This window comes from Coenobita brevimanus, chromosome 63 (genome assembly GCF_032717465.1).
Source record: "Coenobita brevimanus isolate Jiangsu-jjx chromosome 63, ASM3271746v2, whole genome shotgun sequence".
Taxonomy (NCBI): domain Eukaryota; kingdom Metazoa; phylum Arthropoda; class Malacostraca; order Decapoda; family Coenobitidae; genus Coenobita; species Coenobita brevimanus.
In genome coordinates, this window is record NC_137016.1 from 27,944,284 (window position 1) to 27,965,330 (window position 21,047).

At 44.8% G+C, this 21,047-nt stretch overlaps 1 protein-coding gene across 1 annotated transcript in view; it reads left to right on the forward strand.

Annotated features, from left to right (window-relative positions):
* The first annotated feature begins 5,526 nt into the window (after positions 1-5,526).
* The window catches only part of PIG-N (Phosphatidylinositol glycan anchor biosynthesis class N), a 216,271-nt gene continuing 200,750 nt past the window's right edge, over positions 5,527-21,047 (forward strand). Inside the window, exons 1-2 of the mRNA XM_080276011.1 lie at positions 5,527-5,741; positions 8,267-8,487. Coding sequence (XP_080132137.1) covers positions 5,527-5,741; positions 8,267-8,487 — 436 coding nt within the window. The remainder of the gene's footprint in view (positions 5,742-8,266; positions 8,488-21,047) is intronic.

Consider the following 21,047-nt stretch of genomic DNA (forward strand, 5'->3'; position numbering starts at 1 on the left):
TTCTTCTTCTTGTTTAAGGGCCGCAGCCAAATGCCCTTCCAATGCAAACTATTTTGGGCCTCACGTTATATACGGGACAGCTGCCTAGATTTTCGGATAAAATCAGACGTGCACCGCACGACTTGTCGTAACCAAGGGTCCCCAGCACCTCCTCCCAGGAGGGTGTGGAGAAAGAAATTGAAAACTCCCAGAGGTGCCAAACGATCCCGCAAAAGTGTGCGAATACTATGATTTCTTCAACCTGAGGACAATATTGGCACCAAGGGTGCTCCATCATACCCAAACGGTACAGGTGACTTCCGAGGCCTGTGTGTGGCCCAACCGCTAGTGATGGCAACATCAACGTCCCTACTGGGATGGCGTGCCCATGGGTGTTCAGATGAGTCAGAGCGAAAACGCCCCAGGTGGGAGGCAGGTAGGGTGGTCTCAAGTTTTGCATTCCAGTATGGTATGCCAAGGCGCTGCATGCAAGATTAGGGAATGTGGCACTGTCTGGTGTCACATAGACCGGTGTACTGGAGGTCAGTGCTCGCTCTGTTGCTGACTGCCACGGATGCCTACATGCGAGGGAATCCATTGAAGGCGGAGGTGCCAGGGAGTAACAAGGAGCAGAAGGTGCTCCATAATAGCATGAATAATCCTGACATGAGTCACAGGACGATCTGAGAGGAGAAGAGAAGTGAGGACTTTGAGTCAGTGTATAAAACCTCCGGTTGATGCTGGAGGAAAGTATATGACAACGGACAAACTCTAGGGCCTGGAGAATGGCTATGAGTTCTGCGGTTAGGACATTAGGACATCATACCGCCCGCTGAACGACCAAGTCTGGCATATGGAAAGATCAAAATAGGCCGCTTAGGCAAAAGAAGATGGAGGGGAGTGAGACACATCCGTGTAAATTCTCAGGGAGTCCTAATAAACAGAGGAGTCGCTACGAGTCGAGCTCAACTCCTTGTTCTCTGGACAAGAGCGACTGATCTGGGGTTCCTTTCAAGACCGGGTCTAGAGCATGTAACTAGAGGAACAGGGCATAAAAATTCGGGGCAGCCAACCTTATACGTATATTGCTACAGAGATACACAATGCCAAACACAATACAGCATGCAGATTAACACACTTTCTGAGACAGGAAGACTCGGGTTGGGATACTGATGACTGGGCTACTACAGGTGTCATCCTGGTGTGGGAGGGGTCCCGTCAGGCATACTTCCCGCAGGAGACATGGAACCACCGTCAGGAGCTGGGTCGTCCGAGGTGGGCTGCTGGGCGGTACAGAGGGAGGCCTTTCCCTTATGGGGCCTTGGTGGGTAGGTTGGCCCTCAGGAACGGGGCCGAACATGGTGAGCAGGCATTCTTCCCTGCACCTGGAGGAGGACTGCTCACCAGTGGGGTGGGGGAGGTCTCAACCTGGAGCCCTCGGGACGCCCCTGGGTGGCTGGGGGCTGTGGCCTCCTTGGGTCAAGAGGCCATCAGGGGCTGCCTGCAGCGTCTCTTCCTCTGGGAGTCCTGCAGTGAGGGGTGACGTGGGGGCGCTGGCTGCAGGGAGCGGATCCCGGACTCACTATGTGGCTGCTCCAACTGCGACTCTGTTGAGGGGCTGGCTCTGTGGGGAGAGCGAGAGGGATGTCCCACTGTGCCTCTGGAGGGGTGAGGCGAGCAAGGGACGTTCCCCTTGAGGGGCATCACAGGGGTAGCAGACGAGGGAGGGATGGTGGCTGATCCCTCCCCAGTGCAGACGGTGGCTGTCACCGGGGTTCTGCTTGACCCTGGGACAGTAGGTGAGAGAAGGACAGTGGCCATTCACTCCCCAGTGGGGACAGTGGCCGTCGCCATGGTTCTGCTCCCTGTGGGGATGGCACACGAAGGACAGATGGTGGCCAATCCTTCCCTGGAGCAGATGGTGGCCATCACCGCAGTTATGCCTTGCTCTGGGACTGCAGACGAGAGAAGGATGGTGGCTGTTCTCTCCCCAGTGCGGACGGTGTTCATCGCCGTGGTTCAGCTCCCAGTGGAGGCTGTAGGTGAAGGATGGATGGTGGCCGGTCCTTCCCCGGCGCGGACGGTGGCCGTTGCTGCGGTCCTGTGGGGGGTGGTAGGTAAGAAGTATACGATGGCCGACTTTTCCCTGATGCGGATGGTGATTGTCGTCGCGGTTCTACCTGGGACTGGCAAAGAGCAAATCCCACCCTGATCCTGGCAAGTGCTGGTCTGGCCCCAAAATAGTGTGGCAGGGTGGCATACTCCTCACAGGCTCCGTTGAGGGGAAGAGGGGCGCCTGGTGGTAAGGGACATATGCCCGTTTGGCTTGGGCCCTTCCTGTGCCTCTCTGTGGGCTCCCCTTGGGGCTGTCCTTCCTGGTGCTGGTATTTCAGAGTCCATGCTGTGAAAGTACTGTCATGCCAAGACTGCATCTGTCGACTTCAGGAACGGTAGTGGGAGATACGGGGAGACATATGGAGACAAATCCATCCAAGGGGGGAGAGGGGCCACTGGGGCAGGCCTGGGCAGATCGAGAGACATGGTGTGGCAGGCCTGGATGTTAAAGATAACATACAGTAACCTCACATGTAGCCAAGCTGGGGGCTGACAAAGGACTGTGGAGAGGCAGCAGAGGGAGGAGACTAGGTGGCTGGAGGGAAGGGCTGAAATGCAGTGGAGCAGCCGACATTCCAGTTCCATATGGTAGATGGAGAGGGGCACCACCCCAGACTCCACATGAAGCTAAGTGATTGGGGTGGACTTGAAGGCACCTAGGGCAATGCGAAGTACTGTGTTCTGGACAACATCCAACTTTTTATAGGTGGGTCTGGGCACCCGATCCGTAAAGGGTGGTATCATACGAGATTTTGCTGCGGATGAAGGCCAGATACTGGCGGAGGAGAGTGATTCGATCAGCACCCCAGCAAACTCCTGTAATACACTTCATGGTCAGGAGACTAAGGCATGCTGATTGAAGATGGTCAATGTGGGGGGCCCAGGTGAGATGGGGACTATCCAGATGGAGGACCAGAAACTTGTGCCGGGTATGAAGGATGAGAGGTTCTCCTGCAAGCTGATCGAACCATCGGCATGGAGGGGAGCCTCCGATGGCCAAAGCACATAAGAGCACTCCTGTGTACATTAACTTATCACACAACTATTCTGCCCTCTGGCAGTCTTGGAAATTGGAATCAACCCAAGGACGAAGATGCAGCTATCGTCTAAGGAGTGGACTGATGACTGTTCATTATGATACTACTTTAATGCAGAGTATTTCAAATAAGGCAAATGGCTCAGTCACGTCCACAAAATGTGAAATAACAAACCTTGATAGAAGACAGTACGGTGGATTTAATATTATGCAACATACTCAAGGCTCAACCTCTTGCTCCCTGAGTACGAGTAACCACTCTGGGGTACTTTTCAAGACCGGATCTAGAGCATGCAACCAGAGGAACAGGGCTCAGAAACACAGGCCAACCAATCTTACACGTATATTACCATACAAACACTGTACTGGGCACAATACAAATGGGCAGATTATACACACAATGATGGACACAAAGGACAAGAGTTGTGACTACAGGTGACAGGGTAGCTGCAGGTGTCGCCCTGGTGTGGGAGGGGTCCCATCAGGTGTGCGCTTTCTGAAGGGGCATGGGACCACTGTCGTAGGCCGGATCGTCCGTTGTGGGCTGTGGGGCAGCATAGAGGAAGGCCTTTCCCTGGAGAGGCCTCGGTGGATGTGTCAGCCGTCAGGACTGGGGCTGAACAGGGTGAGTAGGTGCACTGCCTTGCACCTACCCTTGGTGGAGGCCGGCTCGCCGGCTGGTCTGGGAAGGTCTTGGCTTGGAGACCTGGGGGGCATCGCTTGGTGACTGAGGGTTGCGGCCTCGTCTCTGCCGAGAGACCGTCAGGGGCTGCCTGTGGTATCTCTTCCTCTGGGAGTCCAGCAGCGATGGGTGATGTAGGGGCGCTGGCTGCAGTGAGCGGATCCCTAGGCTCACTATGGGACCGCTCCTGGCCCTCTCCAGCTGTAACTCCGAATAAGGAACTAGTTCTGCCCTTTGGGGTGTGGGGAGAGTGAGAGGGGTGTCCCACTCAGCCTCTGGAGGAGTGAGGCGAGCAAGGGACGTTGCCTTCGGTGGGTGTCACAGGGGTAGCAGATGAGGGAAGAACGATGGACATTCCCTCCCCAGCAGGCACAGTGGGCGCCACCGCAGTTGCACTAGACCCTGGGACTGCAAGTGAGAGGAGGACAGTGGCCGTCCTCTCCCCGGTGAGCATGGTGGATGTTGCCGCAGTCCTGCTCCCTGTGGGGGCTGCAGGTGAGAGAAGTACAGTGGATGTTCCCTCCCCAACAGGCATGGTGGGCACTGCCACGGTTCTGCCTTGCCCTGGGACTACAGATGAGAGGAGTACGGTGGCCATCCTCTCCTCGGTGAGCACGGTGGGCGTCGCCACGGTCCTGCTCCCAGGAGGGGCTGCAGGCGAGGCAAGTATGGTGGACATTCCCTCCCCAACGAACACAGTGGGCATCGCTGTGGTCCTGCTTGGGTCTGTAGGTGAGGGAAGTATGGTGGACATTCTCTCCCTGATGAGCACGGTGGGCATCGTCGTGATTCTATCGGGGGTAGTAGGCGAAAAGAGTATGGTGGACGTCCTTTCCCTGACGAGCACGGTGGGCGTCGTCGCGGTCCTTCTTGGGACTGTGGTTACACGAGTCCCACCCCGATCCTGGCGAGTGTTGGTCTGGTTAGATAGTAGTGCGGCGGGTTGGTGTACCTCCCGCGGGCTCCGTTGAGGGGAAGAGGGGCGCATGGTGGCGGGGGATGTATGCCCGTCTCGCTCGGGCCCTTTCCGCGCCTCCCTGTGGTCTCCCCTTGGTGTTGGTATTTCATAATCTTTGCGAACGAACGCAAAATATACAGCCCAACGAACATTGGAGTATATGATTGCAAATGCTCCAGTGAGCATTACGTCCTGGAGCCTTCGCAGTAAAGCAAGCATCACTATTCCCATTGCATTTACTCACATAGAATGAGGGAAGGCAAGGTAGCTGCATGTGTTGGAATCAGTCATCCATGGGCTCTTGAAAGAAAACACGATGTACCGATGCTCATTCGAACATTAGTTCAGGTTGCTTTATGCTCGCCAAATCAGTTGCGTATAAACTACATGTGATAGCGTTTGGTTTGGTCCACTGAGCTGTATGGTTTGGTAATGTTCGTACGCCAGTGGGTGTAAATCCACTCAGAGACATCCCGAAAGATTTTTCAATGATAATTGTACTTTGCCATCATATTTACAAATAATGGACAAAAACATGGGTACCAGTTTACCTGTACTCGGCGTGTATAAATTTAATTCACTTCTCGTACATTGTTAATTTGTATATGATTAATTAGAATATAGAAATACTGATATAAAGATTTTTTATTTATTCTGAATTCGGTGGTTGGTGAAACTACCGAGTATGTTTTGATCGGAATGAAGGAAAGGTGACACTTCTCTAGTTCAAGGCTACGGTCTTGCACTGTTTTGAGGATGTGGCTTTTTGCGGTTGGCTTTATAGTTCATCTGATATTCTTCTTATCCGTGTTTGACATATACTTCCGGACGCCCATCAGCCATGGTATGACGCCCCAGGTTCACCCCATGGAACCTGCTGCCTCTAGGTTGGTTCTGATTGTGGCAGACGGGTTGAGGGCAGATATATTTTTCTCCCTCACCAATACCACTTCCAGAGCTCCTTTTATCAGGTAGGCCCCTTAAACAAATCTTGATTTGTTTCACAAGTACCGGTAGTGTATTTTTGCAGTTTTGCATTGAACGTCCTTTTGCATATTTGTATTGTTTATTTGTGGAATTATTGAATCTAAGCTATATTCAGTTTCCTTTCCATCACAGTGTTTTATTTAATACCTATTGCAGTAAATTAACTTAGGTAATTCTTTATGAAACGGGCACAGTGATTCCACCTATAACAGACTTACAATCTCAGGGTACGGTAAGTAATTTTGGTACATAAGCACCACATATAGTTAACTGTTCTATTGTGGCTGCAAGAAGTGATGGGAAAAAGACAAATTATACCTATTTTGTGGTATTACGGTAAAGGAAGTAGCCAGGTTGCCCGTGGTAATGTTTACTGATGATCTCCGACTGGCTGCGTTGGTTACCGACCATTGCTCTGACTGGACATGTCAGTGTATCCCTTGTCAGAGCAATGGGAAACTTAATGATTTAACCTAATCAACTAAATCTAGTCCAAACTAATCTCACATGTGTTTGACGGCCATTGACATCTAGCTTTCAGATTTAAAAATACATGATAAGTGTTAAATATGGCCGGCTGCTGCCAGATTGTGGTGGAATATTTATGCATTCTAAATCCTCATTTATAGCTTTTAGAGGTAAGTTTATAAAAATCCCCACTAGCTATGGTAATCCAGGAATAATAAGTAACTTGTGAAACACTCATCTCAATAGAATATATGGGAAGGCTGCAGCTGTTTGGTAAAGAATTAATTTGATTTGTTAGGAGTTTCCAGCTTCTGTAGTCTATTTGATTGACCTTTGCTGCTGAGACGCATGGGTTGAGTAGGGTGTGTTTGAATCGTGGCTGCTGATTGGGCACTTGTGATTTAAATCTACACCTCTTCTTATTTTAACACAATTATGCTTATATTTTTAAACTGCCTTCAATACAAGCTGCCAGATTGAATACGGAATAATTTCTGAAGCTGAAGAGGTCAAATATAGTGTTCAAAGTTTACTGTTATAAAAGAAAAAGTTGATTATAAAGTTTCAAAAAACGATGAGTGATGTTTGAAATAAATTATCCATCCATGATGTACATGCACATCTGCACATTGCACTACATCTACACACAGTGTACACCCATGTCTCCATGTTGCGCTATAATATCCACCCACAGTGTACACCTACGTCCGCATGTTGTACTACAATACATGCCTACATTTACTTCAATGACATCATCGGCGGCCAAGCAGCAGCCACGTATCAAACACACCCTACTTGCCGCATACATCTCAGTTGCACAGGTCAATCAAATAAACTATAGCTCTGTCCAATGTCTCGTTTACCCAGTAGGCAATATTAAAATTACAGGTAGGCCACCTTAGTTTAAGCTTGGTTAGGCAAGGTTTATCAGGTTAAGGTGTGGTAGATTAATTTTGCATATTAATATCATTATGTGATATCATAAGAAGGGCTTTATATTGAAGGGGTTAGAAACAGGTTTCATTATCTGTAATATATCCTCAGAAATACAGATATGGGTACTCAAGACTTCTTAAAGAGGCCCAGTTAAACTGTGACTCATGCACAAAACATCAAGAGGTGGTACATTTTCAGACTCTTTGCACTCAGAGAAACTACAGGGCCAGACTTTGGGCAACAAATAGAAATACAGTACTCTTCTTACTCTACAAACAGTGCTTTAGATATATCCTATGCTTCCCTGGTATTGGCTCCCATCCTATCTAATATTCATCACAGCACCTTGCAAAAACAGTGCCCTATTCATGACCATTGGGTCCACCAAAACCACTCGCTCAGTATACTTGCTCCCTGAAACTAAAGTCCTCCCTGTTAGAGACTACCTTGATATGATGGGCACACAGTTCTATACAGCTGCTTGTACCGTACCAATACATGACACCTGTGACTATGTGACTGACATACAACACGCATACACACATAAAACAGTCATCACACAAACGTTATCAAACCCTTTACAACAATATCCCACCTCCAGACATTCCCACACTAGCAGTGAAGAAACACATACATACTTACTTAATGCGCAGGACAGTACAACAGTTCGACCATAACACTATACTACAAGCCACCCCCCTGACATCTGCCCATCAGAGGCATCCTTAAATAGAGATGATCAGGTTCACCTAGCAAGACTTAGAGCACAACATCACCCAGCCCCCCTCAGCTACCAATTTAGATTTGGGTTAGGTGGGATCACAGATGATACGTGCCCTGCTTGTAGAATGGGCCCACGCATCATAGTACACATACTTGAGCACTGCACAGCACATGCCACGCTAATACTCGGACACAACATCAGTGGTATAAGGAACCTATGGGGAACCCCATAAGGGCAGTTGCTGACCTGCGGTTGACAGATCTGCTCGATGAGGTGTAGCTACTGGGGTTGAGAAACAGCAACAGCTGTACTTTATTCATAGTCACCCACTGTCTGTTCCTACATAGTGCCATCAACCACTGTCATTCTTTGTCCTTGTAGATCTGTGATCGAGCATAATGGGACCTGGGGTGTTTCTCACACCCGTGTCCCAACAGAGTCACGGCCAGGCCACGTAGCAATCATTGCTGGCCTGTATGAGGACCCCAGTGCCATTGCTCGTGGCTGGAAGGAAAATCCGGTGGAATTTGATTCAGTCTTCAACCAGAGCCGCCATACTTGGTGTTGGGGCAGCCCAGACATCCTTCCCATGTTTGCTGCAGGTTGGTGAACATTGTAAAAACAGTGTTGGCCTCATGTTTTCTTTATTTTAATCTGGGATGCAAAGTGTATACTGTTTGTGTGTCTGCATGGGTGTATTTACCTAGTTGTATTTTCCTGGCGGCGACCATAATCCACTCACTTGATGTAGTGCTGCCTGCTTCTTCCTTAGCCTTTATCATTCTTTTTCTGTGTCTGCCCTCCTCTCCTCCTATTTCTCCCATCTTTCCTGTCACTTCTTATTGCTTTACTTTCCTTTACAAGTGGTTTTACATTGAGTGATAAGCCAAATGATTTCCTGTAAACCATGAAACCATTTACAATGCTGGGTGGTAACCATATAACCAAACCATACGTGCTCCGTACGTGTCAGCAAGTGGGTTGGTGGAGGGTTAGTGCCCCTCACTGTAAAACAAAAAACTCAAAGTCAAATGGCCAATCCTAACGGGAGTATGGCGTCTGGCAATAGATAGATAGATAGATTTTCCTGTGTGTCAGCAAGTGGGTTGGCAGAAGGTCAAGTGTCTCTTTTATCCGAAATTCTTTTAACCTAAAGTTTTACTAAAACGTTCTTATTTCAGTTTACTGCAAAAATCTGAAATCTTTCTGAAAATTCAAACACGGCGGGCCTGTTTCGTGCCACTAGCTTTAGTTTACGGTTGCTCTGCTAGTCACTAGAGCAAGCGTTGGTTGCGGCAGCCCCCATCCACCACCTCGGAAGATTTGGGTGATGTGGGAGACGATGTGGATGGTGTGGAAATGATTGAATAAGGAAACAGAAAATATGAAAAAACAATTAAATGTAAGACTTTTTTTGTTCGAATTGTTCACAGTGAATTACGTAATTGTTTTGGTGAAGGTTTATTTAAGTTTATTTGAGTGAAGATTTATTTAAGTTGGCAGTTTCTATTACGGTTACAAAAGTGCAGTTACATACATAGTTACTACAGTGTATTAAGTGTTTTGGTGATGGTTGAGTGGCTTTTGGGGTGCTGATAGTGGTGGTGGGCTAGACATCGCCAGATATGAGTGATGGGTGAGTACACTACTGTTCCCTTGTATCCTACACATTATTACAGTATCTTTTATCCAAAATAATCGATTAAATGAAACTTTGAAAGTCCCATGATATTCGGATAAAAGAGACTACACTGTATTATATTATATTATATCCAGTATGGTCAATCCTAGATCTTTCTTCTCCCTTGCTTGACTGATCTTCACTTTTCTCATTTTGCCATTTATTCCCCAGGACATAGCAATTCCCCCCCCACCCCAGTAAAATCTATTTTCCAAGTCAGGCTCCAAACCAATTCATTTTGCAGCTGCTTACAACTGTCACCATACTGAATTTGCTTCATAATTTGTGGATCATCTGCAAACATTTTCATAGGACTATTTAGGCCTTCTAGCATATCATGAACATATATAAAAAAGAAGCCAAAACTGATCCTTGTGGCACTCCACAAGTCACACTCTTTCATTGAGAATATTTGTCTCTTATAACTATTTTCTTTTGTCTTCCCACTAGGGTAAATAATTTTCCATTCATTTTAGCTATTTCGCATTCACTCCTCCAGTAGTTCTTGATTTCCACAGCAATCTTATGTGTGGCATTTATGAAATGCCTTCTTCACATCCAGGTAGACACAATCTATCTAGCCCAGTCTTTCATGTATGATATCAGCTGCTGCCGTAAAAACTCAGCAGGTTTGTGATATATGATGAGCCTTCCCTGAATCCGCACTTTTGTCATTATTACCTCATATTCTTCTTATAAATTTTTCAGTTTGCAAACTTCACTGGTGAGGGATACTGGTGTATAATTAAGTGGGACTTTTTTATCACTTCCTTTATAAATGGCACCACATGTGCCTTTTTGTAGTGTATGGGGAACTCGGCTGTGTTAAGTGAGCACTTACTGTAATATCATAAATTGGCAGCACCATTTGATCTGCAGAATCTTTGAGTTTCCATCCAACAATCCCATTTGTGGACTTTTGTGCCAGGAGGGGGTTGGTGATAGCCAATACCCTCTTCAGGCACAAAATGATCCATAGGTATACATGGTGAGTGATGAAAAGGGTGGGTGGTGAACTGAATGAACGGAAGGCGATGACTGATTATGTGTGTGTGTGGATGAAAGGATGAGAAGGTGTGTAATGGATGCAAGAGCATATAGAGGTTGGGGGAGTGGACTTTTTGACCACCACTTACTGTTTTTTTTTTTTTTTTTTTTTAGCGAGGAAGAAGGAACCAAAGGCCGCGAGCCCGCAATTATTGTTTCATCCAAGAGAAAAACAAAATACAAGAGAGAGCCAAATTCAAGATCCAATCATTTCGAGATGCCGGGACACACTGCATTTGAAATACTGGAGGTCATAGGAAGCAAGAAATACAAACAGAAGGAGACAGTTCCAGAGTTGACCTGTTGCATAAATGAAGGACTGGGAGTAACAGTTAATTCTTGCATTAGAGAGTTGGACAGAAAAGGGATGAGAATTTGCTGCCAGATGGGTGCTACACGCCCGTCGTAGAGGTGGAGGAATGCATGCAGACAGTTCAGAGGAGCAGTGACCATTGAACTAGCGATAGAAAAGAGGTAAAGATGCAACAGTGCGATGAAGAGACAGAGGTTGAAGGGAGTCAGTAAGAGGAGGAGAGTTAATGAGACGAAAAGCCTTTCGGCCGTAGTCTTAAACTGTGGGAAAGCGTTCACCCTGCCCTATCCGCATCTTTTGGTAGCCTTAACGCACGAAAGGGAGAGCATTCCCCGGTGAACGGGAGAGGATTACCCCAGTGTAGTACTGCAATCCGAGGGGGGTCTTGTAGCACCCGTTCGCATGCCCCTTCATCATATTATAGCAGCCTTGTGCAAAGAAAACTATGTAGAATTTGAAGGGCCCTATGGTGTGTGTGTGATAGGAATTTTAATTTAAAGATAAAAACATCGTGTAAAGAAAAAATAAGCGTTTAATATTTTTATCATTTTAAAAGACTTCATCACTTCTCCAGGGATGGATAATTTATGACGAGATTAAAACAAAGATGAGATACTGTATCCACTTCCATTTTATTTCTCAATATTTCTGCCAAGCTGTTTATCAGATATGGTGCATGATACTTTTATAATTAGTTTGATTAGTACGTGAAATAATTCCTACAGTAAAGAACGGCCGAGTACTACCTAAACAGACTAGTGCACAGCTAGTTGGTTTGAATTACGAAGTCTCATGTTTGCGTTTGGTGAGCTTTTACAAGTCCGCACTATTGTGTTTTGGTTTGGCAGTATATTTTTCTGGTGTATTTTGGTGTGATCTGAACGAATTTGGCTTTTATTTTCGGTGTTCATTATTGGTTTTCAAATTAACCCCCCACCCTGTGTCTTGGGGGGTGGGATTTCGGGGTTCTGGGTGAGAAGAGTGGCAAAAACAAGCATTTGGGGCAGAAATATAGTAAAAATCGGTATGACCAGCCAAGGCGTATTCGTAGGGTTATTACTGACCGCACGAATTTCTTTGAAGCTATGTCTGACACAGAATTTTTCCTGTGGCACAAGATCTCCAAATCCTGTATGCATACTCCTATACAGAGTATTTAAGAACAAATGCCAGTCTTTAATAAGTGAAAAGGTACGACTTGCAATCATTAATAGATTATATTGTGTGTGAATCTTAGAAACTGTCATATGTATTTTTTTATTTTAAGATTTTGAATTTTAAAATTAATCATTGTTACCAACTCTTTGCCGCGCCTACCCACACGAAGGGGTGCGCTCTCCCGCTTTCAAGATTACCACTTACATTGAAGGTGTGAGCTTCCACCTCGAGTGGGGTGAGGGAAGGGTAACCCCTGCCCTCAGTTTCAAGACTACAAGTGTTTGACTCCACCTTATTGAGAAGAGCTGAATGTGGGGAGCCTCCCCACACATGAGAGTTGTACTCCACACAGGGGCAGATATAACCCCTGCATAGAGTCAACAATTGTGCAGGGGTAAAAAAGAAATGGAGTCGGTTTAGCACACCTAATCTCTTAGAAGCAGATTTTACAAGAGATGCAATATGATCTTTCCAAGATAAGTCCTGAGTTAATGATACCCTGAGCATGTTCAAGGATGATGCAGGATTAAGCTGAATATTATTAAACATTAGTGGGTACACCTGTGGAAGATTTTGTCAGCTTGATTAGTGTAAAAACTGAATCTTTGATGCATTAAAAACAATAAGATTATTTTTACCCTAGTCAGATACGAGCCAAGTCAGACATTAGGTGTGCCATAGCCTTATCCCTTGTTTGTTGAAGTAACAGCTGAGATGGATGTTGTGGGAACCGAATGGAAAGGTGAAGGGTGCAGTCATCAGCGTATGAGTGGTTAGGGTTAGATGTACAGCTTAGAAGGTCATTGATGAATAAAAGGAGGAGAGTTGGTGATAGGACTGAGCCCTGAGGAACACCACTATTGATAGATCCAGGAGAAGAATGATGGCCGTCTACAACAGCGGCAATAGAACGACCAGAAAGGAAGCTAGAGATGAAGGCACAGATTGAAGGATAGAAACCATAAGAGGGCAGTTTGGAAACTAAAGATTTATGCCAGACTCGATCGAAAGCCTTTGAGATGTCAAGTGCAATGGCAAAGCTTTCACCAAAGTCCCAAAAGGAGGGTGACCAGGAGTCTGAAAGGTAGGTGAGAAGATCGCCAGTGGAGCATCCGTGACGGAACCCATTCTGACGATCAGAAAGAAGGTTGTGATAGGAAAGATGCTTTAAAATTTTTCTGTTAAGAATTGACTCAAAAACTTTTGAGATACAGGATGGTGAAGCAATTGGACGATAGTTAGAGGGTTGGGAATGGTCACTTCTTAGGGACTGGCTGAATGAGAGCAAAAATCTAGCAAGAAGGAAAGGTACAAGTTGATAGACAAAGGCGAAAGAGTTTGCCTAGCCAGGTGAGAATCAAGGTACGTGTGAAATGGAGAAGTAGAAGAAAGGAAGGACAGGAGGAAGTAGTTTATGCAAGGAGGGTGGAAAGGTTACAAGAGGATGAAAAAAAAGGCAGAATATAAGAGAGAAGTGGAGGAGCGATTGGGTTAATGTGGATTGGAGCAGATGGGGGGCATGGAAGGTGTGTGCAAGATATTCCAAGGAAAAATCTGAGCAGCATGAGAGTGGGGTGTGGAGTGAAGAGAAGATGAAAGGGGGTGCAAGGAACAGCACGGTGGAATGAAGAAGTGAGAGAGGCTGTGGCACAAAAGAAGAAAACATATAGTGAGTGGATGAGAAATACTGTAGGGGCATGGAAGAAGTTGAGAGACAGAAGAGAGAGGTGAAAAGATTAGTAAGAGAAAGAAGAGAGTGGATGAAGAATTTGGAAGGAATTTGAGTGTAAAGTGGAGGGAATGTGAGAAAATGTTCTGGAAGGAGGTAGAGTTAGACAGGGTGGGAAAGAAGTTAGTTGGGAGTGAAAGATAAAAATGGTAGATTACTAGTGGAGAAGGGAGAAAAAGTGAGCAGATGGAGAGAACACTTTAAGGAATTGTTGAATATAGAGAATGAAAGTAATGCGAGTATAAGTGGCTGGGGAATGGCTGGGAGACGGATGGATGTGAGAAGAGAGGAAGAAATCAATAGGATGGAAGTTGTGGAAGCAATGAAGAAAGTCAGAATAGCGAAAGCCCCAGGAATTGATGGAGTGTGGGGTGAAATGCTGAAGCATGGGGGAGAGATAGTAGTAGAATGGATGTAAAAGATGTGCAGATTGGTTAGGGAGAAAGGTACAGTCCCGGATGATTGGAAGTCTGGTATAATTATTCCCCTGTATAAAGGAAAAGGGGAAAAAGAAGTGTGTGGTAATCATGGGGGCATTTGTGTTCATAATGTAATAGGAAAAGTATATGGTAGGATTATATGGTAGGATACTTTTTGACAGTTTGGGAAATAACAGAGGAATTAGGTGGCGAAGAACAGGGAGATTTTAGGAAGGGAAGAGGTTGTGTAGATTAAATATTCATTCTTAGATCTTTAGTGGAAAAGGTTCTGGAGAAGGAAAGAAGTTGTATGCGGCCTTCATGGATTTGGAGAAAGGATATGACAGGGTGGATAGACATGGATTGTGATAAGTATTATTAATATGGAGTAGTTGGGAAGTTGTTGAATGCTGTGAAGAGTATGTATGAGGGTGCTAAGGCTGCAGTGCATGTGGATAGTGAACAGAGTGAATTTTTCTATTTGAACGTTGGATTGAAACACGGATATGTCATGTCTCCATGGTTGTTCTGTGTGTATATGGATGGGATTATAAATGAGATACAAGGTAGGGTAGTGGATGTTGGAGTGGCCTTAATATGAGAGGACAGTTTTTGGAAACTCCCTGTACTGTTGTTTCCAGATGAATGAAGACGAAGAGGAGCTGCAAGGCTTTGTGGATGAGTTTGGAAGAGTGTGTAAGAAACGGAATCTAAAGATGAATGTAGGGATGATTAAAGTTATGATCTTCGAGAGAAGTGAAGTTAGTGAATGTACAGTGAGGTTGGGTGAGTAGGAAATGGAAAATGTGAGTGCATTTAAGTACTTGGATAGTGTGATGAGTAAGAATGGAAGTTTAGAGGGTGAAGTGCTGGAAAGGGTACAACAAGGAAGAAAGGTTGCTGGTTCCTTGAAATCATTGATAAGAAACAGAGAAGTGAACATGGTAGTGAAAAAATTACTACTTGACACTATTGTGATACCAACTCCAACATATGGAAGTGAAGCTTGGACCTTGTTGTAGAGACAGAAGTCAAGAGTGAGAGCAGTGGAAATGAGTTAATTGAGAGGAGCCTGTGGAGTCACATTGAGAGACAGACTAACAAATGAGGAAGTGAAGGAGCATTGTGGTATGGATGTGGATGTGATAGGAAGCGTTAGGAAATACATGTTGAGGTGGTTTGGCCATCACGGAGAGGATGGAGAGTGAGAGACTGACGAGGAAAGTGTATATGAGTAAGGTGGAGAGGGGGAGAGAGAAGGGGAGGCCAAATATGAGATGTAGGGATGAAGTGGAGAGGTATATGAGAGAGGAGGGTGTGAGTTGGGAGCAGGGCAGTGAAATGGTGGGGGACAGGGCGGCATGGAGGCGATTTGTTTGTGGCCCCGCCTTACGGGAATAAGGCGTCTGGCAATAGATAGATAGAATCCTATCTGACCCCATAGCCTTTCTCACTTCTAATTCTGTGATGAGTTGTAGCATTTCATTTTTATTAGCTACTGTATCAGCTAACTGTTGTGTCCTGCCTTCTTCACCTGATTCTAAGAATTCACCTTCATTTACAAATAATGTATCCTGTTATTTATTACCTGTCTCATATCCTCATCCTTGTCATAGTATATCACTTTCCCATCTCTCAGTCTCACTATGTTATCTCTTACTTTTGTTTTTTCATTTATGAAATTGTAGAACAGTCTTGGTTCCTTCTTAATTTTAATTTGTGTGTGTGTGTGTGTGTGTGTGTGTGTTCATACCTAATTGTATCTTTACAGGAATGAGTCAGGCTTGTACTGTGCCGTGTATTAAACCATTTTTATCATACATACTCTCAATCCTCGTAAATCGCGTGTTCATAAATCACGGACCCGTAAAGCATGGCTAAGTGGCCGTCAGACTGCCGCCAACCTTAAATCACTGTTAAGTTACGAAAATCGCGGACCTAGGCACCGCAGTGGGCCTTTTCCGAGGAGAACCGTAAATCATGGCATTCAAACTGAAAATTGCGACCCAACAACTAATCACCACGCGTCCCTGGTTGCAAGTGTGCATACTTATGCTGCCATGTTGTTGTTCTTGTCCCGCCAGTCCGCACGCTACAGACTGTCGCTGTGGAGTACAAGAGCTACCTGTCTTTTTTGTGCAACTTCCCCCCGCCTCCTACCGTCCATGGCCCCTTCCGACCCCCTGATGAAGCTCTCTAAGCAGTATGGCGTCAAGAAGCTGCTGCGGTTGTCGTACAGTCAACGTTTGGAGCTCATTTGTCGTGTTGAGAAGGGAGAGAAGTTTTCAAAGCTGGCGAAGGAGTTTGGGAAGAACGAGTGCTGAGAGGTTCTAAGTTTTTCCTAACACCACCCCACTCCATTCACTTACGCAACTTCATCATTGGATTAAGGTGAGATCCGTTAACATTGCTTATTTCTATTTAATACTTGCACTGAATATTCCTAAATTTGTATGTTTGTGTTTGATGGTGCCTAGATGGGCGTAGGTTAGGTGCTGTGGGGGTGGGTTGGCCGAAGTCCAGACCCAAATTAATTTTTCACATAAGAGTTATTATTCATAAATCATGGAATTCGTAAGTCATGGCAGTGGTCCAGACCCAAGTTGCCGCGATTTACAAGGATTGAGTGTATCCTTAAATTTATGAATAGTTTTGGCACACACTATTTCATTCGGTAGTGCATTCTACTGATAAGTTGCTTTATTTGGGAAACTGAATTTCCTTACATCTTTATCGACTCTTTATGTATTTTTTTGCAGTGTCCTCTTGCTGATGCTTCTCCATGGGTTAAATACAGTATTTATTTGTGTGTGTGTGTGTGTGTGTGTGTGTGTGTGTGTGTGTGTATTTACCTAGGTGTATTTACCTAGTTGTGATATACTGTAGAGGAAGTGATTAACGCTCGTGGGGTCCCATCCATGTTTCTCAGTAATTCAGATTTTGCTTTAAGCTCATTTAAGTTTTTATACTGGACGATCTCTTTGTCCAGGCTGTTCCACAGGTCTATGCATCTATATGGAAAACTGTATTTCTTCAAGCAACTCGGCTTTTTTAGTTTCATTCCTTGTTCTCTTGTTACTCTCTTATCTCATACAAACATATCTTTTCCGTCAGGTTTTTCTACTCCCATCATGCCCCTGAACACTGCAATCATGTTACCTCTCTCTCTCCTTTCTTCTAAGGAAGGCAGATCTAGCTTGTCCAGCCTTTCCCTGTACGACATCTGCCAGGCTAGGAACCATCTGGGTTGCTGTTCTTTGTACTCTCTCGATCTTGTTTATATCTTTCATTTTGTGTGGGGACCACACTACTGCTGCATAGTCCAACCTGGGGCGGATCATGGCCACTATCAATTTTATCATCATCTCATCCATTAAGAGATTCACTCCTTCTTTCACAATTGTGTGTCTTGATATGAAGGCATAATAATGATCCACCCCTATTAACACATCCACTGGACCTACTTTATCATCTGCTACCTAGGGATCAGCTAGAGTTATTCCAGTCTCTGTAAGCCCACGAACTGTTTCTCCAAGACCTACTGAATGTATTTCCCTAGTAGGGAGTTCAACTACACAGCAGTTATTCTCTTCCTACGGTTTTTCATTTTGATTACTGGACATACCAATTGGTATTCATTAAACATTGGCTCACCCATATATCCCATTAAAGTAAGGGGAACTGTGGCTTTGGCTGGTGAATTCATATGCTGACTGACACTCTTCAAAATGAAGGATCGCTGAGCTCCAGCATTGAAAAAGATCCTAATTTTTCCCAGTCCTTTTACCCTGAACTATTCTCTCCTAAAGCAGTGGGTAAAGTAGCCCGAAGACCGAGCTGAAGAAACACCAGTTACCACACCGATGTGTTCTACATTATCATTCTGTTGAGTGTTATCTTTGGTCTTTAGTTCTTGTTTTTGATTACTCGAGTGTATGTCTGATTTACTGCCTGGATCTGCTGTAGGACATCTTCAGAGTGCCACATGGTGAGCACCTTTATGACGCTTCATACAAGTCTTTAGCTTTGTTGTGTATGGCTTGGTATGATGATTTCCTAAGCACTTCCCACACAGCTTCATTTCCTTTATCCGCAGTTCTCGAGCATTAGCATCTGCATACTTTGTGCATCTAGAATCCTTATGATCATCTCCACAAAATCTGCAACCCTGACCATTAGCTGACTTAGCTTATGTTAATATGTTCTTTTGTAAGAATACAAGCACCTTTTCCTTTGGTTTGATGAACTAATTCCACTATATCCATATGGTATATTAGATCTTTGAGACCTTCATTTTTGTCCTGAAGTGTGAAAAAGTTTTTTTCATATTTCATGTATAACTGCCTAATTGTGGAATTGTAATATATTCTGAGATATTGATGCCATTATCCATTCACAACAACTGAAGTGGTACTTATACTCCTATTGAGATTTAACATTGAGATCCTGAATGTCTCAAGGTCCCTTTTGGAGTGTTTTGGTGCTTTCAGATTAATAATTTTATAGAAAGTGCAATGTTTGATCTTTTCTTTGTCACCAAAAGTTTCTTTGAGGGTATCAGTAGCATTCTGGTAATTATCATCTGTGGGAGAGTACTCTTGAAGAAGTTCCAGTGCACTATCTTTTAGCTGAGACTTCAAGTATTGTAATATGGTGACTGGCTGGAGTTTAGATTTGGAACCAATCTGAACCTGAAACTGATCAAAGAATGACTTGAATTCAATGTAGTTTCCAGTGAATGTAGGTAACAGTATATCAGGCAAACATGGCTTGAGTGTGGTTGATAACTGACTGTGCTACCTGAGGGGTCTGTGCAGCCCCAGACTTGAGCTTGTCCAATTCATTTTGGTATAACATGACATTTTCTTTATACCCACCCCACAATCGATAATACTCTACCCATACCTCCTCTAAATTACCGCTGTCTTCCTTAATTAAAGCAGTGTCATGTTTTAAAAAAGCTTGTTGGTAAGGATTCCATGTGGCGTCAAAGAAAATTAAGGGTATCTCCAGGTCTTTAATTCTGACTGGTGATTTTTCCAGTAGGTCCTTAGGGGAATTGTTGGCTCTTGTAATGTGACCTTTGTTGGCATTTAGGGAATGTGAAAGTTTCTGTCATGGTTATCCACTGCGTAAGATATCTCATACACTTCAGTACTGTAAATTAAGTCTGATTACAGCATTAATCACCCTTTAGCCTTCACTAGCGTTGAAACTGCGTACAAATACCAATCTTCTGTGGAAAATCATGACAAATCTGAGGAGCCAAATCTCAGAAATCTCTCAACAAGTCTAATTTTATCACAGACAAGAATGAAGGATGGTTCTAAAGTCAGTCATACAAAGGACCAAACGTACAGGAAAATGAATAAGTGGACCATTTAATCCATATTAAGGCATGTGAGTTAATGAAAAGACTGACAAAGACTGAATGAGACAACTATAGAGTGGCTAAGAAATGTACATACATACATCGACATAAACACTGCTCAGCTGATACCTGAAACAATGAAAATCATACTGTACTAAACTGTGTTATTTAAATAATGAAATTAGTTGGAGAAGAACAGGGAGGCTTTAGGAAGGGAAGAGGTTGTGTAGATCAGATATTCATTCTTAGATCTTTAGTGGAAAAGTTTCTAGAGAAGGGAAAGAAGTTGTATGCGGCTTTCATGGATTTGGAGAAAGCATATGACAGGGTGGATAGACAAGGATTGTGGAAAGTGTTAAGAATATATGGAGTAGATGGGAAGTTGTTGAATGCTGTGAAGAGTATGTACGATGGTGCGAAGGCTGCAGTGCATGTGGATGGTGAACTAAGTGAATTTTTCTCTTTGAAATTTGGGTTGAAACAGGGATGTGTCATGTCTCCATGGTTGTTCAATCTGTACATGGATGGGGTAATAAAAGAGGTACAAGGTAGGGTAGTGGATGTTGGAGTGGCCCTGGTGAGAGAGGATAGTGTTTGGAAACTCCCTGTACTGTTGTTTGCAGATGATACTGTGTTGTTGAGTGAAGACGAAGGGGAGCTGCAAGGCTTGGTGGATGAGTTTGGGAGAGTGTGTAAGAAATGGAATCTAAAGGTGAATGTAGGGAAGAGTAAAGTGATGGTCTTTGAGAGAGGTGAAGTCAGTGAATGTACAGCGAGGTTGGATGGTGAGGAATTGGAAAATGTGAGTACGTTTAAGTACTGTACTTGGGTAGTGTGATGAGTAAGGATGGAGGTTTGGAGGGTGAAGTGCTTGAAAGGGTACAGCAAGGAAGAAAGGTTGCTGGTTCTTTGAAAACAGTGATAAGAAACAGGGAAGTGAGCATGGAAGTGAAAAAGTTACTACATGACGGTGTTGTGATACCAACTCTAACGTATGGAAGTGAAGCTTGGACGTTGTTGGAAGGACACAAGTCAAGAGTGAGAGCAGTGGAAATGAGTTATTTAAGAGGAGCCTGTGGAGTCACATGGAGAGACAGGCAGACGAATGAGGATATAAAGGAGCGTTGTGGTGTGGATGTGGATGTGATAGGAAGTGTTATGAGGAACACACTGAGGTGGTATGGCCATGTGGAGAGGATGGAGGGTGAAAGACTGACGAAGAGAGTGTATGTGAGTGAGGTGGAGGGGGGAAGAGGGAGGGGGAGGCCGAGGATGAGATGGAGGGATGGGGTGGAGAGATATATGAGAGAGGGGGGTGTGAGTTGGGAGCAGGGCAGTGAAATGGCAGGGGACAGGGCGACTTGGAGGCGATTTGTTTGTGGCCACCCCAAACGGGATTGAGGCGTCTGGCAATAGATAGATAGAATAGACTTGCCTTTCTTGT